General features: G+C 31.2%; 1 protein-coding gene across 1 annotated transcript in view; it reads left to right on the top strand.

Annotated features, from left to right (window-relative positions):
* The first annotated feature begins 125 nt into the window (after positions 1-125).
* Positions 126-20,706, top strand: part of LOC140449781 (ATP-binding cassette sub-family C member 4-like) — a 92,090-nt gene continuing 71,509 nt past the window's right edge. The window contains exons 1-3 of the mRNA XM_072543128.1: positions 126-282; positions 6,030-6,266; positions 17,601-17,804. Of these exons, the coding sequence (XP_072399229.1) occupies positions 206-282; positions 6,030-6,266; positions 17,601-17,804 (518 nt within the window). The 5' untranslated portion in view covers positions 126-205. The remainder of the gene's footprint in view (positions 283-6,029; positions 6,267-17,600; positions 17,805-20,706) is intronic.

The raw sequence follows: 20,706 nt of genomic DNA, 5'->3' as shown, positions 1-20,706 counted from the left end.
AGTTTACAACGGAATGATACAGATGACGTACGCATGTATTCTGTGATGTTCGCAATCACCCGCTGTTCGCTATTACCCGTCGTTCCCCTACCCCTACTACTATGTAGCTTATCTATAAGACAGATAAGGATAATAACTCGAGACATTTTACAACTACTAAACATTTTTTATAGATGTTTATGGTTTTTGACTATCCTTATCCAATATGGATTCGTCAAAAAGAAATGCCAAAGAAACAAATCCCAGAAACACAGCTTCCATTTTTCGCCTTATAACATTCCTGTAAGTAATTTTTTTTGTATAATATTTTTATCTTAACTTTTGATCAATCTTATTTTTAATGACCAATTAGGTACTAGTTTAATAAACCGGAACCGTGTCTACGGAGATGAAATTTATATCAATCAATTCTCCTTCACTTACTAATGATTGTGCAATAATTTTTATTCGGTGCAAAGCGTTCTTTTTTATGTAATTCCGATTTAAAATATGCCCGATTTTTAAAAGCCACCGCCATTATTCGCCATTATTTACCATGAAACAACAAGAAATGACAAGAATGACAACTGTTTCTTATGATCAAGAAGGGTAATTTTAACCAGTGTTGCCATAGTTATTCAAAATTATGTTTTCTAATGAAAAATAAAAATTTACCTAAAACGTAAAGTTTATAAATTATTACCTACTTTTAACTGAAAAGTATGTATAGCTTTTTTACAAGGGTCAGTTTAGATTTGGTTACGTTCCTATACGTTTATTATCACGTTTTCTTATGAACAATAAAAATTTTGATAACATTTTATTCTTATTACTGCTTTTTTACCAGCGTTAGGTTAGATTTGGTTACGTTCGTTTAGTTTTAATTTCATGTTTTTTGATGAAATATAAAAATTTTGATTTTTAATTATACAAAATTTTATTCTTATTACTGCTTTTTTACCAGCGTTAGGTTAGATTTTGTTACGTTGGTTTAGTTTTAATTTCATGTTTTCTTATGAAATATAAAAATTTTGATTTTTAATTATATTATAACATTTTATTTATTTATATTACTGCTTTTTTTACCAGTGTTAGGTTAGATTTGGTTTATTGGTTTACATTTTTAATAATAAAATAAGACGTAGGTTAACGGGTACTCGTTTTGCACTTGGTTATTAAGATTGTATCCACCTGGTAATTTTCATGAAATTTTTAGATCTTTTATATTTTTATATTTTTTCATAATTTAACAGTAAAAAACAGTGAGATTTAATATGTTTTAGTTACGTTTTTTTTATTAAGACATGTATATATACTTTTCTTTGCTTTTTATGTAATTTTTTTTTATTCATACTACTTTTTTTGTTATTTTTTCTGTATTTTTGATTATTTGGGCACTTTTACTAGTTTAAAGCAAAGAAAACATTAAAATTTGAGGTTTTTTTCACTTTTTCGGCCAAGTCCACAAAAAATTTGGCATTTTTGAGGCGTTCCGTCTTACTAAATAATTACCATTAATTATACTACAAATCTTTATCAATTCGCAATATATGTCCTATTTATAGATAATGTTTTTTTTTTAATTATATACTTATATACTGTAGCTGAGATATAGAGTTAGGGTAAAATATTTTTATGTAACAATAAAACACACTTCCACAAAATTTATTGTAACATCTTATCACTACAGCTGTTTCGGCAAAGTGCCTTTTTCAAGTGATCTATATTTGGCATGCGTTTACACTTTATATTATTTAATGAAATAACTTGAGGATGGGAGAAATGTTTGTCTCAAGTTGGTCATTCAAAATTATATCTGTGTTTTTTAATGTGTTAATTTCCATAGATTCTAACAAAGATAACTTAAGGCCTTTATTTTAAATGTGAAGAATTTCTAATTCGTCATTAAAAGAATGATTATGATCTAAAACGTGAAGTGCGTATGTAGAATCTGTTTTTCTATTATTAAAAGCCCTTTTATGTTCTGCTATTCGTTTCTTAAAATTTCTACCAGCTTGACCGATGTTAGTTTTTGGGCAGTCGCCACATTTAAGTTTGTATACACCAGTACGGAAATTACTAGAAGAGCAAGACTAGCATGGCAGGATTTGGAAAACTTAGTTGGATACTTAAGAACCGCAAAATACTCCAATACTTGAGGAGCAAAGTGCTTAACCAATGCATCCTTCCTATCATGACATATGAATGTCAAACCTCGACATTAACCAAGGAAAACATGAATAAACTAGTCACAACAGAAAGAACAATGGAAAGAGCAATGTTAGGTATAGGACTATCAGATAAAAAGAGGAACGACTGGGTAAGATCCAAAACAAAATCCAAAACAGATGAGATGGGTTGATTACATTAAAAGAATAGCCTGAACAAATTGGAAATATGTTACTCAGGATAGAGACCGATGTAAGGAGTTGCGAGAGGCCTATGTCCAAACATGGACGACAGAAGGCTAAGAAGAAGAAGACACCAGTGTGTAAGTGCTTTTTATTTTAGCTCTTGTTGTTTTTAATATATTTGTCTAAGTTGTTGTGTGTTCTGAAAGCTGGTGTGATTCCTTGCTTTTTTATGTGTTTGGCTCTTTTTGTTGATATTTTGCATGTATATGTAATCGAGCAGAAATTACTGGGTTTTTCTCTGGTGGTGGAAATACTAATTTCAGGGCTTTCTTGTGTAGTTTTTAATTTAAAATTTTATTAATTGTTTGTTCATTGTGTCCATTGTTTACTGCTATTTGCTTAATGATATTTAATTCTGTCTCAAAGTTGTATTTTGACATCGGAATTTCTGTTAATCTATGTGACAAACTGTGATATGCTGCCAGTTTATGCTGTGTGGGATAGAATAATGAATTGCGTATAGTCGTGTCAGTATAGGTTGGTTTATGAAATATGGAGAAGTCATGTTTGTTTTTAAGTCTGATAATTTTTAAATCTAAAAAATTTATGGATTGATTTTGTTCTGTTTTTATTGTAAATTCAATATAATTATGAAGTGAATTAATATACGATAAAATTTAGTCAAGTTGCCTGTTAGTTTCCTGCTTAGTTAGTGTAATAAAAATTGGTCTGATATTAGTGAATTTACAATGGAAACAGAACAAAATCAACGCATAAATTTTTTAGATTTAAAAATTATCAGACTTAAAAACAAACATGACTTCTCCATATTTCATAAACCTACCTATACTGATACGACTATATACAATTCATGATTCTATCCCACACAGCATAAACTGGCAGCATATCACAGTTTGTCACATAGATTAACAGAAATTCCGATGTCAAAATACAACTTTGAGACAGAACTAAATATCATTAAGCAAATAGCAGTAAACAATGGATACAACGAACAAACATTTTAATAAAATTTTAAATCAAAAACTACACAAGAAAGCCCTGAAATTAGTACTTCCACCACCAGAGAAAAAACCCAGTACTTTCTGCTCGATTACATATTATACAGGCAAAATAACAACAAAAATAGCCCAACATATAACAAAGAAAGGAATAACACCAGCTTTCAGAACAAACAACAACTTACACAGTGGTAAGTATACAAACTTAAATGTGGCGACTGCCGAAAAACTTACATCGGTCAAACTTTAAACGAATAGCAGAACATAAAAGGGCTTTCAATAATAGATAAACAGATTCTTCATACGCACTTCACCTTCTAGATCATAATCATTCTTTTAATGACGAATTTCAAATTCTTAAAATTCAAAATAAAGGCCTTAAGCTATCTTTGTTAGAATCTATGGAAATTAACAATTTAAAAAACACAGATATAATTCTGAATGACCAACTTGAGACAAACAGTTCTCCCCTTCTCAAGTTATTTCATTAAAGACTATAAAGTGTAAACGCATGCCAAAAATAGATCACTTGAGAAACGCACTCTACCGAAACAGCTATAACGATAAGATTTTACAATAAATTTTGTGAATGTTTTGAAAACACAGTTTTCAAATCTATAAAAAAATATACTGATGAGTAATCGTTATCGTGCTGAGGATTGTAGTCCTTATCGGAGTCGTTATCATCGCTATTAGAAATTATATTAAACATTTGATCACTGCTGCAATCTATGTTAGGGGAACGACGGGTAATTACGAATACTTAAGGAAAATAATTGTTTATTTGAAATATAAAAATGTTGAAAACTCGGAAACCACTACAGAGTGGCTAACAGTAATAAAGCTATTAATTTTTGTTATTGGATAATCAAAAATAAAAATTTTAATAATAAAAAAACAGACGCATATGCGTCTATATTCTGATCTCTATCTATCTGACCGTCTATAAGAGTAGACGTGTATTCGCGAAAACGGAGGGCATTTTGAACACTTACTGTAATTGAATTTTATTTTATGTTCTTAGTCATTAATTTAATTTTCTTCGTGTGAGTTTTGTTTAATTACTAACTATTTTATACCAGCATCAATTATTACTTCATAATTTCCAAATCAAAATATTCCGAAAACGGTACACAGTATCGAGTTTTACCAAGAGTACCTTTTTCGTGTAAAATTGAATAATGTTTAAGTTTACTTGAAATTTTGATTAATAATTATACTCTTCAAAAAGTTATATTGACTAATACTTAGTACGATCCGTGTAACTAGCGCCCTATATCTACCTTGTCGCGTAAAGGTGGCCTCGTCCGTAAAAAGAATGCATTTTAAAAAATTTGGATTGTGGGCTGTCCTTTGTTGCAATATTTCACAAAAATCCACTCTAACCGGTAGATCATCTGGCAAGAGCTCTTGGACTTGTCTGTAATGATAAGGATGTAATTGCTGTTCTTTTAGTATCCGCCAAGTACTTGAAGAAGAAGTATTTGTTTGTCTTGCTATATTCCTTACGCTAACTGTTGGATCTTGATCAAGTAAATTTAAAATATTATTTTCTTTATTAATTGTTCTTGTTGTTCTTGGTCGACCAGAATTTATTTTATTTGGTCTCACATTCCCAGTTTCTCGACAACGTCGTTCAACGGCTCTAAATGTTTTTTTACTTGGTAAGTTTCTTTTAGGAAAATTTTCTGCATAACGTGTCACATCTGCACTAGAACATCCTAAACATTCGCCTAAGGTTAATAACATGTCAGTGTATTCAACTTTTGAGTACATTTTGATTTGATTTTACAAATAACAATCAATAAATGTCAGATTTTTATGGCACACTTGGAGAAAATAGAGGTATACCTATTAGAACTTTATCATTACTACCAGCATCAATTATTACTTCATAATTTTCAAATCAAAATATTTCGAAAATAGTACACAGTATCGAGTTTTACCAAGAGTACCTTTTTCGTGTAAAATTGAATGATGTTTAAGTTTACTTGAAATTTTAATTAATAATTATAATCTTAAAAAAGTTATATTGACTAATTCTTAGTACGATCCGTGTAACTAGCGCCCTCTATGAGAATCAGATATAAAAACAAATTCATGGGATGTATTAGCTTCCAAAACATATTCGTATAAAATTTCATTACAATGTTGCCAGTAGTTTCGGCAAAATCGTAAAAAATGCGTAAAATTTTTTTTTCTTCAATGCTCTGTATCTTGAAAACGGATGGCGTTACAAACATTTTTTACTTAGCAAACCCCAATTATTTTTCAGTTTTTTACCTACCCCTAGAGACGGGGTTACCTTTTTCTGAAACACCCTGTAGACTTAATGGATATTATTTGTAACTTTAACGTTGGCGCATTATTTTTAGTATTAAGTATTAGTATTGTTTCTTAATATTTGTAAATTGTTTTATGATTGTCTCCCTACAAAGGTTGGCAATCATAATTTCTATTTTTATTTATTTTAATATTTAATTATTCTATTTTTTTATTATATTTTATTTATTTTATTATATTAGTATTAAGGATATGTATGACCTGCATATTTTTAGATGGTAATTGCAATCTCAAATATATATAATTGACAATGGTGTAAAAAATACCATGTTTTGATCTGTGGTTTAAAAGAAAGGTTAATATTATGAGTATAATAAATACGTATTTATTTCAGATATAACTTCCCTCTGTTTAAAAAAGCACGCAAAAAAGGACTTGATGATAGCGATATATATGAAATTCCAAACTGGCTGGCATCAGAACAGCTGGGAAATAATCTAGAACATGCTTGGATGAGACAGCGGAAAAAGAATGGAGAAGATGCCTCCTTGTTAAAGAGCTTAATCAGCTGCTTTGGTATGCAGTATTTAATTCTGGGGTTAATACAATTGGTTGTTAAAACAGTTTTAGTGTAAGTATACTGCAGTTTTTAACAACACATATCGGCAATATCTATGAGTTAAATATTATGTTTTTTTAAAGAATAATCCACAATTATTGGTTCTTACTGTGATGAAAATCATATCTTCATTTAACTAATATTTGACGTTTCGATTTCCACTCCGGTATTCATTCTCAAAAAGGTTTTTTGTACAAATTATATAAAAATGTGTATTACCAAAAATTTAATATTATAAACCAATTATTATCAACCAATTAATATTAACCAATAACAAAATTTTCAGTCTATTTTTTTAATTATTATAGTCCATTTCACTGTGACAATATCCCGACTAAGCCTCTGCTTTTTGGACACTAGCTTTTGCAAACCTTCGGTGGTATTGTCTCTCAAGTTTTTGGACTGGGTATGAGAAGTGATAAAATATAAATAGATAAAATAAGGAAAAAGAAACACTATATCACAGAAAGTGATGGAGAAATCTTTAAAAAAAATAAGTCTAATATCTTAGCTTCCACCAAGAAAGTTCTTCGTGAAACAAATATACATATATATATATATATATATATATATATATATATATATATATATATATATATATATATTAGAAATGATTATTCCGACCAAAAAATAATTTATAAATAAGTTCGAATTATCGGGTAAAGTGGTCTGTAATGAAAATCTTTCGTTTTTCTAAATTACTCAATATTTCGCCATTTATTTAACAGTTTCTTCAGGAGTAAACTAAAACAATTTGAACATTACAAAAAATGGCGTACAAATACATTTTAAAACACTTACAGAATTTAAAAGATTTCGCAAATAAAAAATGACATTGAAGTATTTGAAATATTGAATGTCAAGATTAAATTGTCTTAAGCACGTTCGTTACAGCTATACGATAAAAAATTAAAATTATTTCAAATGTAAAAATAAAAATAACAATAAAAGAAAAGTTAGAAGAATAATATTTCTTTGATGAATTATTAAGGTTAGTTGTTATTAAGATGAATGTTGGCTATTTTGAATATTTATAAATTTTGTTCAATATGTTACAATATATGTTACTTAACTGTCCAGTGTCCGTTTTATAATTTAAAGTGTTTTTATTTTTAATAAGAAAAGAAAATTTTAGTAAGAAATAATCTACTTTTGTAGTTATCAGTCTGTGCCAAAATGTGAGCTTTGTTATAGTCTAGCATATGACCAGTGTTTTCATAGTGCTCAACCACTGCGGTTGAGCACTAATAGCTATATTGGTCAAACATCACAATGGCTAAAACAACGCATCACACAACATAAAAGTGATTGCCGCTTGAGAAAAAATACTTGCGCAGTGGTTGAGCACTATGAAAACACTGGTCATATGCTAGACTATAACAAAGCTCACATTTTGGCACAGACTGATAACTACAAAAGTAGATTATTTCTTGAGATGTATTACATTAACAAAAATAAAAACACTTTAAATTATAAAACGGACACTGGACAGTTAAGTAACATATATTGTAACATATTGAACAAAATTTATAAATATTCAAAATAGCCAACATTCATCTTAATAACAACTAACCTTAATAATTCATCAAAGAAATATTATTCTTCTAACTTTTCTTTTATTGTTTTTTTTATTTTTACATTTGAAATAATTTTAATTTTTTATCGTATAGCTGTAACGAACGTGCTTAAGACAATTTAATCTTGACATTCATGATTTCAAATACTACAATGTCATTTTTTATTTGCGAAATCTTTTAAAATCTATAAGTGTTTTAAAATGTATTTGTACGCCATTTTTTGTAATGTTCAAATTGTTTTAGTTTACTCCTGAAGAAGCTGTTAAATAAATGGCGAAATATTGAGTAATTTAGAAAAACGAAAGATTTTCATTACAGACCACTTTACCCGATAATTCGAACTTATTTATATATATATATATATATATATATATATATATATATATATATATATATATATATATATATTGATACGATTAGGGTTTATAGAAAATAATTTATAAGTTATATACTACATAATATTAGTATTTGGTTGTTTTAAATAAGTTATATACTAGAGAATTTAATAAAAATTATTTATGTGAGGGTATTTTTAAGAAATTATCATGTAATAATTGTAAAAAGTTGTATTTTAATGTTGTAAATATGTTTGAGTGAGCCATGTGCCTAGGCAACCAACTATACAGTAAGTAATTGACAGATAGAAATTAATCATAATACGAATATAAGTGGGGTTATAATAATATATTGTTTGAAATGTGTATTTTATTAAATTAGAGTGTTAGTTACTAATTTGAATGTTTATTCTGATCTGAAAAGCCTAAATGTCAACAAAATTATCAATGGAACATTAACGAATTCTCCAGAGTGCAGAGTGTGACCATTGTTTACGGTCGAACATTCTGGAATAATGATTATGGCGGTGGATCGAACAGATATTTTTTTCGAGAACATCTATATAGAAGTTAATAGAACGAATGGAACATGATCTCTTACCAGATGGTTCTGGAATATCCAAAAGGATATAAATACCCGTGATTTGGATTCAAGATGGAAGTTTTTAGTCAGAAGTCAGGCCAGTTTATTATGAAAGTTAGTAGAAGATAGACACAATTAATTAGTGAAGTCAATTGTTCACAGTTTTAGTAAGTCAGTCAAGCAGTTTAATAAGAAATATGAAAGTTAGTTGGAGATAGTCCAATTGTTTAATATAGTGAGTTAAATGAAGATTAAAAATTATGCATATATTTAATGCACATTTATAATTATACACAAATAATTATTGAAGATTATAAAAGTATATTAGAAGAATATTGGATGGACATTGGAAGGAATTAAAATTATATTATGATTGGAGATTAGTATAAATCAACTTATAATAATTGGATATTGGTATATTGAAAAGAAGAATAAATATAAATGGTGTTTGTTGGTTTGGTTGGTGGTGTATAAATGCTGGTGAAGAAAACTATATCTTAAATTGGTAGAAGCTGATAATTGGAAAAAGTAATTTCAAAAAAAAAACAAGGATAACTGAAGTACGAAGACATTCAGTGGTGATTAGAATCTATATAGTGGAAAACAGTTCATTTAGGCATTCAGTGAAAGAAAGGTACAAAATTTTGTTAATATAATTTAGTTAGTGTCATAACAATTTCAATTTTGAAGATAGTTTTGTTTAAATTTTAGATTGTCTATAGAATTTAATTAGTTTTATAAGAATATCAATTTAAAGATAGTTTATTTTAAATTTACATTGGCTAGGTTAGATATATATGTGTGTTTCATAATAGTTATAATAAAGATAATTTAAAAAGTACCTACTTACAAACTAATTCTTTGAGAACCGCGATAAAAACCCTATATTATTAAAAATACTCATTGCTCATCATTCAAACAAAAAACACATCATAACAATATATATATATATATATATATATATATATATATATATATATATATATATATATATATATATATATATATTGCATAGAAGGCCAATAGAAAGTTTGCTTTAGATGTTTATATGTTTCCACTATTCCATTATGATTTTCTCTGTGATATTTTTTCAACTTGTCGTTCCTCTTCTTCAATATCTTTTAGCAATTTATTGCAGAATATTGTCTTTACTGTTGATTTTATTTTCTCTTTAAAATAATTTCAAATGAAGGGTCTAAATTCATGAGGTATTCTAATAGCAAATTTTCGATTCGGTCTTAGGATACTTTGAAATACATCTGCTATTTCTGCTTGCCAGTTGTCGGTGAGCGTTACAGTGTATCGATATTTATTAAAAATCTTTTTGTATTTTAACTCAAATTTAGCACATTTAGTTTGGAATATTATTTGATTTGACGATAGATTAATTGGCTCGGGTGATATTTCAATTCCTGTGATAGGGTGTTCGACAGCGGTGTGTTGTGTGTTGGTATTATTTTGCAAATTTTCAAATTCCTCTAGAAAATTTTCTGCGTCAAAAGCATCAATTGCATCTGGAGGTTCAGCGCATTTTGAGCTGGAGCTTAGAGCATTTATTTGAATTCTGCTGAGGGCATCGGCTACTTGGTTCTCTTTTCCATTTTTATATCTAACTTCAAAATTGTATTCCTCTAACTTAAGTCGCCAGCGAGTTAGTCGAGAAGTAGGGTCTTTAACTTTGTAGATCCAAACTAGAGGGTTGTCATCAGTTTCTACTATGAATTTCTGACTGTACAAGTACATTCGAAAATGTTTACATGACTCTAAGATTGCCAATAATTATTTTTCTATTGTAGAGTAATTTTGTTCGGCAGAATTTAGGGTCCTCGAATAAAAGGCAATGGGATGGTTATTCTGAGATAGGACTGATCCTATCGCTATATTAGAGGCATCCGTAGTAAGTACGAAAGGTTTTCGAAATCTGGGTATTGAAGAACAGGAGCATTAGTTAAGAGTTGTTTACATTTTTCGAAACACTCCAAATAATTTGGATTTTTAGGATCTATAACAGCACCTTTACGAGTGCATCTGGAAAATGGAGACGTAATCTTCGCGAAATTTGGAATAAATCGCCTATAGAATCCGATTAATCCTAGAAAGGACTTTATCTCTTTGACAGTCTTTGGTAATGGGTATTTTTGAATGGCTTCTATTTTGCAGGGATTAGGTTTTATACCTTGAGTGGTTACTACATGTCCTAGGAAAGCCACTTCTTTCGTAAGGAACTCAGACTTATCTAATTGAACTTTTAAATTATGTTTTCTAAAGGTATCGAATATGGTAGTGATGTGAACGAGATGTTCGTGAAGAGATTTAGAAAAAATGATTACATCGTCCATATAGACGAATACAAATTTGTGAACGAAAGGACGGAGAATGTTGTCCATTAGTCTTTCAAAGGTTGCTGAGCTGTTCTTTAACCCAAACGGCATACGTAAGAATGTCATACGTAAGAATTTCAATTTGGTGATAGCCTTGAGCCAAGTCTAGTGTTGTAAAATATGTAGCCTTACCTAAATTATCTAAAATTTCCTCTATTTTTGGTAAAGGATATTTGTCATCTATAGTATTTTCGTTTAGCTTTCTATAATCAATAACCATTCTGAATTTTTTCTTGCCTGAAGCATCCGCTTTTTTTGGTACAACCCACACTAGGGCCGAATAGGGAGAAATTGATGGTCTAATAATTCTATCATCTAATAATTTTTGTACTTGTCGACTAATTTCTTCCTGCATCGCCTTAGGATGCCTATATCCCTTAACATAAATAGGATTTTCATCTTATGTTTTAATTTCATGCTTCACTGTTGACGTGAAAGATAAACTCTTTTTCTCATCGTAAAATACATCTCTGTATTTTCTGCAAAGGTTAAGTATTTTATTTTTTTCTTCATTATTTAAATGTTGTGTACGAATATTAGATTCTACAAAGTGCATTGGTCCGGTTGAAATTTCATACTCATCAAGTTTTTGAACTTGAATAGGTTCTAATAATTTTATCGGATAAGGGAGTGTCAGGTTATTAATGAAACCGTTTTTTGCTGTGTGTACGGATTCCGGTAATGTAAAATTTTGTAAGTCTACACGGGGTACTAGAATTTCATTATAACTGGAATTTTATAATATAATGTCTCAAAATAAATAGTAATTCTGTAATTTGTTAAGGTCAATGTTTTAGTTTGATAATTTAGTATAGAGTTAAAACGTTCTAAATCATAATTTCCAAGTAGGATATCAAAATCTTTGCTCCAATTTGCGATTCGGGTGTCAATGAGATCATTAATGCCATATTCAGATAATAAAGGGGTTTTAATATTTTGGAAAAATTTTGCTGTACGATTCATAGAGGTTAATGTGAAAGGTTTTTTGTATATGTGGGATTGATTAAAATATTTTACAGCTTTCGGAGAGATTACAGTATCTGATCCTCCAGAATCTATAAGAACTTTAAAACGAGTCATGGGCGTAACAAAATAAGGTAGCCGGGGAGATTTTTGTAAATTATTCAGATTTATAGAGGAGATGGTTGTTCTTCGGGAGATACTAGGGGAAAATCCTGATAGTTTTGGTCGAAATATTCTTCCGTGACTTGTTCGGAATCGGAATTTTCAATGTTAACTTCGGAATTATAAATTTGATTTGCAGCAATATTGAAATGATGGCCATTAGTTGTAACGGTCATGGGTTGGTGATTTCTTGTGGAAGCTGTTAGAACGCCACTCATAGGAGAATGTGTGTTTTGTTGAGTTTGTGGGTTCCTATATTTATTTATTCTATGTTGTACATTTTGTCGAATATTTGGGGGTTGATTATTTCTAGATGAACTATTATTATACGATTGAGAAGCAAAATTAAAATTTGGCTGTGATGTATTATTAAAATTTGTTTGATTATTCTGAAATGGTGGTCTGAAGTAATTTGACTGCATGGGCGAGAAGTTTGTGGGCCTGTTATTATTATGATTATTACGTGGAAACTGGTTTGGATTATGTGGCCTCTGTTTGAGCAAAGGTTTTCTAGTTTGTTGGCTTTTTAAAAAGTTCATATATTGTTGTTGGTTTTTATGATTATCATAAGCAATGCACTTTTGAAGTGCTGCTTCAAGTGATTCTATTTCAAAATGCGACAAATATTCGCAGTACGGTTCATTTATACCCGAGCAAAAAGTTTTTAAGGCAATGTTTTTAAAATATGGCGTTTTAAAATTTACAGTAGCAGGATTATCATTTAAAGTAATATGTTGAAGCAGATCATTTAAATTGGTGGAAATCCTTTGATGATACTGATCATAGGATTCGTTATGTTTTTGAACTGTTGTCGATAACTGAGTTACCAAAATGTCTTCTGACCTTCTATCTCCATATTTAGTTAGTGAAGCAGGACGAATATCTGTCCAGCTTAATTTATTAGAATAATTCAAAAAAATTTCTCGGATCTCCTTTTATACGAGATACAATGTGAGTATTAAGAATAAATAACTGAGGTTCTGTAAGTTCTTGGGTACCTAAGAATGTTAACAAGTTATCTACAGATTTGATAAACGTAGAAAGATCTTCTTTAGACGAAAATTCTGGTAATGTGGAACACAGACTAGCAATATCGCTATTAGTGACAGGCATTTTGGAAGTTTTCTTAGAAGATACGGACTTTTTATTACAAGAAATGGAATTTCTTAGATTCGAAGTTGACGAGTTATTAATAGTATTTAAATTCAAATTGTCAAATAATAAATTTAAATTTTCAATACTGTTTTGAGAAATATTGTTAAAAGTGCTCATAAAAATTAAGGAAAAAAAGGAAAATCTTACATAAGGATGATCACAGTTGATTTCCAATGCATAATTTCTTTCTTCTCCAAGGTTCGATCGGTCTCGTTAAACAACTAAAGTTGACCAGGAAACTGATGTATGTTTCTGTACGGTGCTGATCCTGTTCGCAGCGCCAAATATGTCACAAGCACTTGAACTTTTCAAAAAAATATTTTATTTTCAAAATTAAGTTACAATTTACAGAGATATTTACTACAACTAAATAAGAACTAATAGTAATAATCGTGGGCTTCTTCCTTCCTTCTTTATAACCTCTGATTCTATTCATTGAAGACGTTTCGCTTTTTGCTCAGAAAGCATCATCAGTTCATCTAAGAAGATTAATATGAAACCAAACATTCATAGAGAAGTTAAAAAATGTGTGTTACCTTACAAAGACATGTAGCAGTCAATGATATTAAAAGTGTAAAAAAGCTTACGATACTGGACATTTAGAGATAAAGTTGTATAAACAATTAATTGAAACTAGGTATAGTTTACAAATTAACAGAATTAGCACAGCAAAAGAACATGTGATAATCATACATGTATATAAAAAAGTTATCATAAAAAACTTAAGTAAAAAAAAAACATTAAAAATTTGTAATGTAGAGAACTAGAAAGATCATGAGATGCACTTCCGACAATTTTCCAACAATAAATTGGTAATAGTAATCGAAATAAAATACCCTGGAAGTACTTGTCCAGCTATGGAAACCATGATATTATAACAAGGAGACCTGGACAAAGAAATGAGAGATCAAGTTCAAAAAGCAAGTAGACTGGTACGATGCCTTAATAACCCTAAATGGCGAAACAGACACAATAACACCGAGATGAAGTCAAGAATTTATAAAGCAAGTGTAAGACCAATAATGACATACGCCTCAGAAACAAGACCTGACACAGAACGCAAAGGCTACTGGAAACGGCGGAGATGAGAGTACTGAGAAGAATTACAGGAAATACGCTGAGAGATCAAAAGAGAAGTGAAGACATTACAAGAAAATGTAACGTCTTCTTCTTCTCTAATTCTTGGAGATCTTTCGATCTGTTTAATTCTGAAACTGCCTCTGGTTAATTTCCTGGGAGGTAGATTGCCAACTATCCCTCTATCTTTTAGGTGGTCTTCCTGGAGGTCTTGAACCGGGCGGGTTATTTTCTAGAACAATTTTTGGGAGTCTATTCTCATCCATTCGTCTTACATGACTATACCATATCCTTCCCCATCTTACAATATCTTGAATTTTGCACTGCTCTCTAACATTTGTATTTCTCACCCTGTCTCTTCTTGTTTTGCCCACTATTGTTCTTAGGGTTTTAATCTGGGCAACCCTTAGCATCTGTTTTGTTTTGTTGGTATCTTCGCGCACTTTTATGCCATATGTCATGATCGGTCGTATGAAGGTCTTGTAGATTCTAATTTTACTATCTGTGCTCATATACGGATTTGACCAGACTATCTCCCGCAGATATTCCGACAATGCGGATGCTTTGTTGATCTGACTTCTTAGGTCCTTTACTGAGTCGTGTCTGCTTGATTTATCTATGCCCAGATATCTAAATTGCATCACCTGTTTTATGGGGTTGTTCTCAATCAATAACTTACATCTGAGCGGATCTTTTGCTTTTGTCATACATTTAGTTTTGTTGGTAGAAATGGTCATATTTAGTTGGTGGCTTATTTGAAAAAAACTGAAAGAGCTGTCTCTGAAGATCATCTTCTGATTCGACAATAATTGCTGCATCATCTGCGTAACACACCATACCAATTCTTTTGTTGTCCATTATGTATCCAAGATTGAAAGATGTTACTTTGTTTATAATTTGTTCTGCTCTTACTTTGGTTATATTGTTGTTATTTAGGTTATGGACTATCTTTGTTATGTTGGTCGGCATTTTATTTTTTTATTAATATATTTAGAATGTCTCCCAGGCGAACCCTGTCAAACGCCGTCAGATCAATGAAGCAAATATAGCTGGCATGCCGAACTCTATAGCTTTTTCTTTTATTTGTTTTATTATGAATACTGCATCTGTTATAGACCGCCTCTTGTAAAACCTTGTTGTTGTTCAGCATTAGTGATTTGCCTTTCCAATTTGTCCGTAAGAATACTTGTGAAAAGTTTCATCGTTGTATTTAAGAGGGTTATTCCTCTGTAGTTTTGTGGACAAGTTTTTTGTCCTTTTTTAAATATGGGAATTGTGATGCTCTTATTTTTTTTTCTGTTCCGAAGCATTTTTCATACTTTCTTTTGGGCACCATATAGGTCGTAGTCCATGTTGCTGGTGAATTTAGCCCAATGTTCTCTTTTAATTGATTTTATTCTTGCGTTTACTTCGTTTCTTACTTGGACATATTCTGCGAGAGCTTCTTCCGATTGTGTGCTTTTATATCTCAGGTAGCATTTGCGTTTTAAATCAGAAAGCTCTTTTACCTCTTGACAAAACCACGGTTTGGTGTGGTTGATCGCCCTCGTGTTAAGTTTCCGCTTTCCAATTGCTTCTTCTGCTGCTTGGTTGATACATTTCCTGATTTTTTTGCCAAGTATCTTCTACTCCCCATTCTGGTTGTAACTCGATCTCTTTTAGTTTGCTGGTAATCCTGTTCTCATAAAGGAGTTTTGTACACTCGATTTGTGATTATAAAATCTATTATTGATCGCTGGCCTCGATTGTTGTTAAAAGTGTATTTAAGTTGGTCTTTATGAGGAAAGTATTTGTTGTTGATACTCCCTTCATTTCTAGCGCAAAAGTCTATTGGTGCTTTGCCGTTTTCATTAATTATTTCTTCATTGTACTTTTGTTTTATACCTGGTATGACATCGTTTCCGATCCGTGCATTAAGATCCCCGAATACCATAATTTTGTGTTTAGCATTTATGTTATCTACGGTGTTTTGTAGTTGCTGATAGGTAAATTTCCAGTTTCTGCTGTGGGCTTAGATATATCTGAGGCATATGTGCTTATCAGGTGTGTTGTGCTGTTACGCATTTTTATAGAGATTCTTAATAACCTGTCGTTGACGTATTTTTATATCTTCAATGCTTTGTGTGTATTTATCGTGCAGCAAAATTCCGACTCCTGAATGTGCTCTTTCTTGTTTAGCTTTTCCGCTGTGTATGAGTGTAAACTCTCCGTATTTTGATGTTCCTTGGCCTTTTTTCTTTGTTTCGGAGATTGCGCAGATGTTAATATTGTGTCATTCGTGTGATGGGGTGTTTAGGTTTTCGTTTACCAATTCGTTTTTCCGTTGTCATGGAGTGTGTCGTCATCTGATAGTTCCGTCCAGTATCCGAGGCTATAACTTCAGTTCTAAGAGCCAGTATAAATTCTTTACTTCAGGTAGGTGGCTAACCTCACCTTAGGGACCCTCCTCCTTTATCCGGGCTTGAGACCGGCAGTGTCATCCAATGAACTACACAATCCACTCATTAGACAACTCAGGCGGAGTTAAAATATAACGTACAGTGTATAAATGAATGGACACAAAATAGAAAAAAAGAATGGAATAACCACATAACCGTTAAAATAGCAAGAGATAAGTCACCAATCGGCAGAAGAAGTATCCAGTAGGTCCAGATAAGACTTTACCTAGTAATCTTGAGTAAAAATCCATGCTAATAATTTGAAAACTCATATCATCACAATAAAAGATTTTCTAATATAAGTAAAACAAAATGAGAAAACATACATGAAATACTAATGATGAATTTTGTTGTTGTCCACTGCCAATCAGAGGTGGAACATAATATCAAAAAGAATAAGTCTCAAGCTATATTTGATAAATAGTACGTACCTAACGGGGTGCTGTGGCCGGTAGAGCAGTTTTTATGCTGCGGTCTATTGATAGTAGCTTGAGGATTCAGTTTGTTTTATGACGAGACCCCTTTTATATATTAAAAAATAAAGACATCTTAATTATTTTGATACGTGAAACAAAATTTCTTATTGAGCGTGAATTCATGTTTATTGTTTATTTTAAAAAATATTTTTTAAAACGAAATATTGGTCCAAATATTGCTATTTTTTTTATTTTTTAGGTTTATTCAACCAAGAGCACTTAGTAAAGTGGTAGCGTACTATGCTCCCAACCAAACAGATGTGACAACAAATGATTTGTATATATATGCGTCCCTAGTTGTAGGTTTAAATGTATTTAGTGTTATTTATAACCATAATTATCAACAATTTACTACAGAAGTGGGTGTACGAGTGAGGACTTCTGTAGCGGCTCTAGTTTACAGGTAATTTTAAAGAACAGTGTATTGTATTATTTCAGTATAGAGGAAAAAAGAACTATAATTATTTTCAAATCTTATTTCTACTTAATTTTTATTTCGTTTTTCGAAATGTTATATTTTTTATGCTTATCATGCATTCCTTAGAGGTCATTATTTTATTTTTATCTTGTGTTTAGGGGGTAAGTGTAAGCTTAAGTTTAAGTTTGTGGGGTCGCCATACTTGTCACACGACCGTCATCTGGGAAAAAAGTGGGGAAAGAGTTTTCGCGCTGTATCTCGTAAACTAGTAACCCTATAAAAAAAATTATTGTACATTATTTGTAGCAAATTAAATTTTCTACAATTTAATTTTTATTACTTTTAATCGTAAAATGAATTTTAATTGTAGTGAAAATTACTCTGAAAAATCCTCTATAATATTTCTCTGATGTCATTTTCTTGTAAAATGACCCAATAAAAAATTATCTCAAAATTTTTTAGTTATTTTCCATGTTTACGATAAAAAGATAAAAAAAAAGTAGTAGACAATTTAATTTGCTAAAAGTAGTGTTTTATAAAATTTTGTGTAGGGTTGCTAATTTACGAGATACAGTGCGAAAACCCTGTGCCTCTTTTTTTCCAAGAGTCCCCACCCGGGGACAAGGGTGGCGACCACGCAAAAACGAAAAACTTAAGTTTATACTAAACAATCTTATACACTAAAAAAATAAAATTGTGTCCTCTCAAAAATGTAAACTCAATGGAACTTTTTAAAGGACTATTCGTAGATATAGTAGTAGCGTTTGACCAATCCGTTCAAAAGGAACATATAATCGCACTACAGGAAAATTTTAGACATCTAATGGATATAATATTCACCATACTACTCTTTTGCCAACGTACAACAAAAAACTAAGATATGAATCTACAAGACAAGACCATAATCCGACCGTTAGTGAGCTAGCATCTAACTTTCTCAAAACTTATGTAATACTTATTTACCTTCGATTTCTATACGTTTTTATAAGTCTTTAAGAGTTTTAGCCTTCCTGCATATGTCTAGTCACGCTTTAAACCTTGCCCACTGTAACTGATTAACAGCGTTATATAGCGGTACAGAACCCGTATGCTGTCCGTTCGGTAACCGTTGAGTTCTACATCTGTACTATATATTTCTTGAGGAAGCGTCAGTCACCGCGTAATGATTGCCATTATTTTGAAGGAGGAAGAGGAAAACGAAAACAAGAAAACTGAGGGAAAGTATTGGACGTTATACAGACACCTAGTTGATGATGAAGAAAAGTTTTTTTCTTATTTCCGTATGACGTCATTCCAGTTTAATGAATTATTAATTAGTCTTTCCTGGCGGTAAATCATATACTTTGGATGTTGTAAATTATACAGAAATTCGTATTTACGAACACATTCTATTAGCTGTTCGTCGTTAATTTTTCTTTTATCAGCGCACGTGTTTACTCAAAGGAACACAAAGAGCAACTACCACAAACCTAGATGATTTGTTGCAACTACTGAAGTTCTGTGTCTGAACCGATTACAAACGCGGAGCATACGCGGTTGCAACGGGGTTTGTTGGCGTCACAGACCAAGGCTGTGGTTTTGGCCGGTGACGGAACGGTATAATGCACTTTCCGATACTAATGATGCAAAGAATATTTTTTTGGATGTGTCGGTACGGGCACGGTCCGTGTATGATACGTTCTAGTGGGTAAAGACCTTTAAGCTCCATTGCAGCTCTTCCTAATGTTACAGATACATTGAGGTCCTGAAAGTCCCTTTTAATGTTGCCAATCAGTTTTTCTAACAGACAACCTGGTGGATGCTTTCCGACTTTTCAGGACCTGAACCATCCATGCAAGTGTCCAGGATCTGAAAGTGCTTCTTAAATTTTCAGATTCTTAAATTTTTGACGGTAACTTTGATTCCATTATTTTTTTAAAGCTCCTGCAGCCTTATTTTTTCACTGTTATTCTCGATTAAAGAAATTTACCCTATTCGTATTATCCCCATCCATCGATATCGAATTAGTATTAGAGTTATGTAATGGAATTGAATGTAATTTTAGATAATAACAATGACTCACTTGTTCTGGTGGATAACTGACATTTACTAGCTTCAAACGTCATACATTGCTCTTTGTAGCTCAATATCTTATATACTAAAACGCTAAGCCCTTTTCTTGTCCACCACTTTACTCAAAAACCATATTAGATAATTAAAATATTTTTTCGGAATATTATTAGTATTACGTATGAGATTGTCAAGATATACTTTTGGTACAAAAATTCACTTCCGGTTTTGAGATGACCGGAAGTTAAAATTTACTTTAAGTTTTAGACCTCACAATGTATATATGGATCGAAAGGTCTCGTCGAGACGAATCTAAATATGTACTTCCGGTTGCGATCCGACACCGGAAGTGACCCGAAACGCTCATAAAACGTCAAGATAGAGCAAATCTGACACCGGATTCGTGATCAGCATGCAAAATTAACTGCTAAATGATAACATTGTAACAAAAAACATTGTTTTCTACGAAATATTTCGTGATATTTAATATCTTATATACTAAAACTCTAAGCCCTTTTCTTGTCCACCACTTTACTCAAAAACCATATTAGATAATTAAAATATTTTTTCGGAATATTATTAGTATTACGTATGAGATTGTCAAGATATACTTTTGGTACAAAAATTCACTTCCGGTTTTAAGATGACCGGAAGTTAAAATTTACTTTAAGTTTTAGACCCTACAATGTATATATGGATCGAAAGGTCTCGTCGAGACGAATCTAAATATGTACTTCCGGTTGCGATCCGTCACCGGAAGTGACCCGAAACGCTCATAAAACGTCAAGATAGAGCAAATCTGACACCGGATTCGTGATCAGCATGCAAAATTAACTGC

The sequence above is a fragment of the Diabrotica undecimpunctata genome, chromosome 9 (assembly GCF_040954645.1).
Source record: "Diabrotica undecimpunctata isolate CICGRU chromosome 9, icDiaUnde3, whole genome shotgun sequence".
Classification (NCBI taxonomy): Eukaryota; Metazoa; Arthropoda; class Insecta; order Coleoptera; family Chrysomelidae; genus Diabrotica; species Diabrotica undecimpunctata.
Note: the sequence above shows the minus strand (reverse complement) of the source record. Positions and strands in the feature narration are given on the sequence as shown.